General features: G+C 44.8%; 1 protein-coding gene across 1 annotated transcript; it reads left to right on the forward strand.

Annotated features, from left to right (window-relative positions):
• Positions 1-999: 999 nt before the first annotated feature.
• Positions 1,000-3,796, forward strand: LOC105990652 (disintegrin and metalloproteinase domain-containing protein 1b-like). The gene has a single exon (XM_013023095.1). The coding sequence runs from the start codon at positions 1,298-1,300 to the stop codon at positions 3,794-3,796; it is 2,499 nt and encodes an 832-aa protein (XP_012878549.1). The 5' UTR covers positions 1,000-1,297.
• The last annotated feature ends 4,092 nt before the right edge of the window (positions 3,797-7,888 follow it).

Consider the following 7,888-nt stretch of genomic DNA (forward strand, 5'->3'; position numbering starts at 1 on the left):
TGAATTGGCTAGACTTGGTGACATTTTGAGACCCTGTCTCAAAAGACTAAGGGTGAGTCTGGGAATATGGCTTAGTGGTAGAGTGCTTGCCTATCATACATGAAGGCCTGGTATCTATTCCTCAGTATTACATAAACAGAAAAAGCTGGAAGTAGCATTGTGGCTCAATTGGTAGAGTGCAAGCCTTGAGCACAGAGAGGCTAAGGGACAGTGCCCAGGCCCTGAGTTCAAGCTACAGGACTGACAAAACACAAACAAAAAACAAAAAAACAAAAAAACCCCACCCAGGGCTGAAGCTGTGGACTACTGGTAGAGGGCCTGCCTCTAGGGAAAACACCCTTAGGTTGGTCCTCACAACTATAAACAACAAACAAGCACACAGAAAAACTAAACTTCTGAGCCACAAAAATTACAGCCCACTATTGAAACTGAAACAGGAGTTTTTTGTTTTTTTTTTTAAAAACCCTATGCTGATTATCTTGATTAAGAAGACCTGATTAACCAGGGTTCACTTTTACTCTGAACTCAGTTTTAATGTTGAGGCAGTTGAGAGGAACTGAACTTTGACCAGGTCTCATATCCTTACCTGCTGAAAATAAGATCACACAACACTATGTCTGCTTTAGGAAAATGTCTTGGTAGAGAGGAATTACTTTTCACAAGATAGAACGTCCTAAATCCATTTACTAAAAACAAAGAATAGTGATGAAAACTTGGACTATCATGATTTTCAGGGAGAGAAAAATACCAAATCACTGACTAAGGAGGACTGAACAGAGAAACATCATCCAGAAACCTGTAGACAAGAGGAAGAGGCAGTGGGCAACAGAGAACACTGTCCTGCTCAGAGATCCCCAGAGAATCTGCATCCCCTCCCCCATGGCCACTTGCCAGAATGTTGGATTTGAAAGAATGGGCAGATTAACGGCTATCAGGCAGGAGCAGTGTGGCCTGGACAAAATAAAGTGAAATCAGAGATACTGTACTGCTGAACCACACCAAGCCTTCTACCTGGTTCATCTCTCCATGAACATAAAAAGAAACTTAGCCAGGGAACGTCAAACTGTGGCTGTTGAAAGGAACTCCTGTCCGGTGGCTACTGCTGAAGGCCAGGTGAGAAACAAGAATAGGAAAAGACACAGCCTGAAGGCCGTGCTTAAGTGTTGGTCAGCAACTGCCCACAAGGAGCCAGCACACCTCCAGGGATAGTATCCGCATCTCAGAAGAGCTTGTCAGGCAATGTGCTGCTGATGGACACAGGCCAGGCGTTTGCCTTATCAACTGATTCCTTTGGGCCATGTCAGTGGTGACATCACCAAGGATCTCAGCCTCCATCTTGCCTTCTCTGTGCAAAAGGCAAGTGACCCTAGAAGCAGTTGAGGTAATGTTTCAGACTTGGGCTCCCCAGACGAAGGGACTGAGGCCGGAATTTGCACCAGGACATCGGTGTGTCAGGCTGGCAACCATGTTGCTCCTGGGGGTAATTCTTCTCCCAAGCATGCACTGTGACCTGGAATCGGTACACGGCTCTTCCCATGAAATAGTCATCCCAGAGCAGCTGACAGTCAAGAGAGGCGAAGGTCTGGTCCAAACCGTATCGTACATGCTGTTCATCCAAGGTCAGAAGCAGCTGGTTCACCTGAAGGTGAAGACAGACTACTCTGTGAGCGGCTTTCCCATCTACAGTTACCAACGTGGTGTCCTGGAGCAAGCAGTGCCTTGGATCTCACAGGACTGCCACTATGAAGGCTACATAGAAGGAGTGCCACATTCTTTTGTTTCTGTCAACACCTGTTCAGGCCTCAGGGGCATCCTGATTACGGAGGAGGCATCCTACCGCATTGAGCCCATGCCCTCTTCCCAACGGTTCGAACATGTCTTGTACGCCACGGCACATCAAGCCCCAGCCTCCTGTCGTGTGGCTTCCACACACAGCCAAGTGCTGCCCACTGGCCGGCAGCAAGACAGCAGGGAGCCTCATCACCTCCAGGGGCTGTCCTACTTGTGGACACACACCAAGTATGTGGAGATGTTTGTGGTGGTCAACTACCAGAGGTTCCAGATGTGGGGCAGTAACATCAATGACACGGTCCAGGGAGTACTGGACATCATTGCTCTGGCCAACAGCTTCACCAGGGGACTCAATACAAAGGTGGTGCTGGCTGGGGTGGAGATCTGGACCGAGGGGGACCTGGTAGAGGTCCCGGTGGACCTGCAGGTGGCACTCAGGAATTTCAACAGCTGGCGGCGAGACAAGCTCCTCCACCGTGTGAGGCACGATGTTGCCCACATGATCGTTGGGCATCATCCCGGACAGAGCATGGGCCAGGCATTTCTCGATGGTGCCTGTTCGAGTGGTTTTGCGGCGGCTGTGGAATCCTTCCATCACAAAGATGTCCTCCTCTTTGCAGCACTCATGGTCCATGAGCTCGGGCACAACCTGGGCATTCAGCATGACCACTCAGCCTGCTCGTGTAAAGGCAAGCACCTTTGCCTCATGCATGAAAACATCACCCAAGGAAGTGCCTTCAGCAACTGCAGCTCTGACTCCTTCTACCGTTTCCTTCTCGGACACAAAGGGGCTTGTCTGTTTAACAAGCCACAGCGCAGAAGCCGCAAGCACAGGAGTGCTAGGTGTGGAAACGGTGTGATAGAGGAGTCAGAACAGTGTGACTGTGGGGATTCATGTGAACAGAATCAGTGCTGTGACACAAACTGTCACCTGAAGAAAAATGCAAAGTGTAGTAATGAACCATGCTGTTCTAGATGTCAATTTCGAAAAAAGGGATTCCTGTGTCGTGCTCTTATTGGGTTGTGTGACCTCCCAGAATACTGTGATGGTGCTTCAGCAATGTGTCCTGCAGACAGGTATATGGAAGATGGATCTGTGTGTAATAAGAATTTCTATTGTCGTAGTGGTCATTGCATGGACTATAATGGTCAGTGTACCTTTGTTTTTGGGAACTCATCAAGATCTGCCTCAAAGGAATTGTACATTAAAATGAACAGGAGAGGCGATCGATTTGGGCACTGTGGCCGTGTCCCTGGGCCTCCAGAAAGCTATATAAAATGTTCAGAAGAGAATGTGCAATGTGGAAAACTTGTATGTGTTGGTATTACTGTAATGCCAAAAATCACAGCCAGTCAAACACTCATTCAGATTCCTTATAGGCAGGCATTCTATTGGAGCATGGATGGATTTCAAAATACAGGTGTCCGGGATGAAGGAGATGTCTGGCTAGGCACTCTTTGTGGTAAAAAGAAAACTTGTCAAAATTATAATTGTATTCATAGCAACATAATCAGGCCTACGTGCAATGTAGAGAAAATGTGTAATTCAAAAGGAGTTTGCAATAACTTGAAGCATTGCCATTGTTTAGTAGGCAGTGCCCCTCCAGACTGCAAAGGTAGAGGAAATGGTGGGAGTGTGGACAGTGGCCCGCCTGCAGATCCAAAAGAAAGCCTAGAACTTGCACAAAATGCCAAGAAAAGAACCAATACGTTGCAAAACTTAAAATTAGTAGTAGTAATTACAGTAATGACACTAGCTATAATAGGCATAACAGTTGGCCTCGTCTACATTATTAAAGGTGGGGAAAGAGAAGTAGAAGAACCAGAAGAAGAAGAGGAGGAAGAAACTTATCCAAAGACCCCCAAAGAGCATCAAGAAGCTCCTACAGAGATCCCTAAAAAGATTCCTCGAGAAGAGGTGCCATCAGAAGAATCCTTTGAAGAACTCCCACCAGAAGCAACAGAGGAACAAATTGAATTAGAGTTAGAACAGGACGAAATATGAAGCTCATCATATGCAGCTCCTCAGGCACCATGCCACACTGAGAAGGCTGGGGAAACAAGTTAGGGAGAACAGATGAACCTAGTATTTCTGACTGGAGGCTCTACAGACTAAAAGTATACTAATGTGGCAGGAGTGATTCCTCTATTTTAATTATTCATTTAGTAAAGATGTGCTTATTAGCATATCAAATGCCTTAGTACATTTACTTTTTCATACTTCATTTGAACTCATCACATATATTTTAGATATCAATGCCCTTATCACTATGGACTACTGCTATAAGTCCATGTATCTTGTTTGACATATAGTAATATACATTTCTGAATTTATGACTACTACGAAGATTCTTTTATTCAGGTTAACAACTACCTATCATATAAGGGCAATTTTCATGTGATTTGACTATTCTAATGTAACTTCTAACTTTGTATTCATGAAGCAAGAAGTTTTTAAATCCAAAGTAAATAAAATGTAATACACTAGATTACTAGACATGTAGTCAAGGACCATGTAGACTTTTTTGAGGCCATTGAGTTTTGCAGCGCTGTTGGAGGGGTTATGGCTGATAAGGAAGAAGACTCTAACTGTTATCTAGGTTAACACGCTAGCAGTAGAAGTGGCGCTGTGGCTCAAGTGGTAGAGCACTCACTGTGAGCTGAAGAGCTGAGGGACAGAATTCAGGCCCAGAGTTCAAGCCCCACGACCGCCAAAAAAAAAAAAGAAGAAGAAGAAGAAGAAGCTAGCACTGAGCCAGACGTGGGTGCACACAACTGTAATCCCAGCTATTTAGGCAGTGAAGACAGGAGGACCAGGAGTTTGAGGTCAGCCAGGCAAAATCAGCCATACCCTCTTTTTTTTTTTTTTGGTCCGGTCGAGGGGCCTAAACTCTGGGTCTGGGCACTGTCCCTCAGCTTTTCAGCTCAAGGCTAGCGCTCTACCACTTGAGCCACAGCGCCACTTCTGGCTTTTTTGTTTTTGCTTATGTGGTGCTGAGGAATTGAACCCAGGGCCTCTGGCATGCAAGGCAAGCACTCTACCACTGAGCCACCTTCCCAGCCCAGCCAGACCCTCTTAAAGGATGTAGTTTAGGTGGTCAAAGCCCTGGATTCACCATAGTACTCAAAACAAAAAAATAAATAAACAAAGAGATGTCAGCATTAAGCCGGGGATTGTAGTGCATGTATCTAACACCAGCACTCAGGGGGCTAAGGTCAACATGCAGAAATGATAATCTATCTCAAAACAACAAAAAGGAAAATAAGCCAACACTGGAGGTATGTGTTATGTGACAGATGTATATTTCCAGGTGCTCCCTACAGGCCTGTTCTCTTTTTATTCAAAACATTTTCTTACAAGATATCCTCTGTCTCCTTTCACTTTTACTGGCTAGTGATGAATTGCACACCCCTAAGTATCTCATAGCCAGTGAACATCACCTAGCGTTAGGTAACTATTTTAAACCAATTTTATAATACTTATTATAACTAAGTTATCATACTTAACAGGGCTGAGAAAATGCATGGAATTAAAATGTTTCTTATTTTCTGTTTTAGAAAGTGTCTACTTGCATTCATATCCTGTGAGAGACCGTCAGGTGGCCCCTCTCCAGTGCAGGCTACAGAGCTCTGGAGGCGGGAGCTACTTCTCTGGGGGGAGGGCACAGAGCAAAAGTATTATTCATACTGCTCATTCTGTGCCAGGCACAGGTGTCAATAAGCATTTGACTTTCACTGTCTTCACTGAAAACTCAGGTTGTCTTCATTTCAATCTCATGTAGCTCAGTGGTAGAGTGCTTACCTAGCAGCATCCATGACACCTGAGTGCTTCCCAGCACCACCTCCAAACCAAATCAAAACACATCAGACCAAACCAAAGGAAACCTCTCAGTTTCCCAAGGAAACTTCTCTTTGCTACTCAAGCACACAGACATGACAGAGGTTGCTCTTGGCCTAGACAATAACTGCTGAAGTCTACAATCCTTTTGCAGGTGTGACTGAATCTATGCTCTCCAGTACCTGATGAGCCTTTCCCTTCAGTAGAAAAGAGAAGATACTGATACAGTTTTCTTGCCCAAAACATGTCTGCTTTCTCAGTGGCTGCTAAAACAAAGGCCTTACAAGTGAATACTGTCCTCAAGAACCTACTGAATTGTGTAGTCATGAGAATCACAAAGTATCCTTTCCCCAACTAGAGCTGGACTGCATTGAGTGGCAAGCTAGGAACATCATTCAGTTCTGTAGAACAGCTGACCAAGATGGTCAACACCTGCTAAACAATGGGATGCTTTAAGCAAAGCCAACATTAAAAAGAGAGGCAAGCCAAGCACCAGTGGCTCATGCCTATAATCTTAGCTCCTCAGGAGGCTGAGATTTGAAGATCATGGTTGGAAGGCATCTCAGTCAAGAAACTGTGTGAGGACTGGGGAAGGTGGCTCAGTGGAAGAGTGCTTGCCTTGCATGAATGAGGCCCTGGGTTCGATTCCTCAGCACCACATATGTAGAAAACGCCAGAAGTAGCTCAAGTGGTAGAGTGTTAGCCTTGAGCTGAAGAGCTGAGGAACAGAGCCCAGGCCCAGAGTTCAGGCCTCATGACCAGCCAAAAAAAAAAGAAAGAAAAAGAAATCACTGAAATAAAGTATGAATTAAAAAAAAAAAAGAAACTGTATGAGACTCTTATTTCCAATTCACCACGCAAAAGCTAGAAGTAGAGCTATGGTTCAAATGGCAGACTTGTTAACCCTGAGCAGGAAAACTCAGGCATAGAGCACAGGCCCTGAAATTCAATCCCAGGATCAGCACAAAAAGAAAGTAAGAAAATACTGTCTCCATTTCTTCCCCTCAGCATTTCCTCTCTGGCCCCCCGGACTGGCTGTAGCTCTCCCCGTTCTTGTTCTCATAAACACTGTGAAACTAGTACATAGCTTTCTATATTCTTTTCTGGGCATCCATTTTTATATAGGCATTTTAGACTCATCCTTTTCGGAAAGAAATCCATATTTCCATTTCTTTGAATCTGTTTTCTCTCCCTAGTGGCAAGCTCATCAAGTTGTACTTTTCAATTAATTCTTTTTCATGACTAGTATTTCATGACTTGTTAAAAATTTTTGTTATTTTTTCCATTTTACCATCTCCTCAAGATTTTAATTTTGGTTTTAGCTATTACAAATAGAAGACCAATGAAACCGCACAAATCAAAATATAGTCCATGTAGGAGTTTCTCCTGGACCCTCTTGCTCTCTTGTGCTGCCTGCTTGTTATTACTTCCCATTGCTCTCAACCCACACAATCCGGCTGACCCACAGGACAATGAGAGTCATCATGTTCAGGAAACACAGACCAGGTAAGAAGACCGCCAACTTCACCACTTCCTACTTCAGTCAATCCTTTTTTCCCTGAGTTAATTTGAGTTTTGAGCTGCCAGTTTCCAGTTTGGTATGGAAGACAATAATCTCACAGTTGAAATATGTCACTGTCAGCAGTAAATCATGCTAAGGGGCTGATGGGAGCCCCTCCTTCTGTTTCATGGTCTTGCAGAGGCTGGCTCACAGGATGCCATTCTGTGGAAGGAAATTATTAACATCTTTCCCCAGACACCTGATTAAGGGCTAGAGATTAAGGGTTCTTTAAGCCTGTTCAACTTTCTGCCCCTTCAAAATACTGTCCAAAGCCCAGAACTGGTGGCTCCTGTGTGTAATCCCAGCTACTTAGGAGGCTGAGGTCTGAAGATCTAGGTTCAAAGCCAGCCTGGGCAGGAAAGTCTCTGAGACTCTTTTTTTTAATGGTCAGTCATGAGACCTGAACTCTCGGCCTGGGTGCTGTCCCTAAGCTCTTGAGCTCAAGGCTAGTGCTCTACCACTTGAACCATAGGGCCACCTCCGGCTTTTTTGGCTTATATGGTATTGAGGAATCAAACCCAGGGCTTAATGCATGCAAGGCAAGCACTCTACCACTGAGCCGAATTAAATGAGGCCATACTTCAAGCGGAATTAACTGACATCTACCGAGTATTTCACCCTAAAACAACACAGTACACATTCTTCTCGGCAGCTCATGGAACTTTCTCCAAAATAGACCATATCATAGTTCATGCAAG

The sequence above is a fragment of the Dipodomys ordii genome, unplaced genomic scaffold (assembly GCF_000151885.1).
Source record: "Dipodomys ordii isolate 6190 unplaced genomic scaffold, Dord_2.0 Scaffold66, whole genome shotgun sequence".
Taxonomy (NCBI): Eukaryota; Metazoa; Chordata; class Mammalia; order Rodentia; family Heteromyidae; genus Dipodomys; species Dipodomys ordii.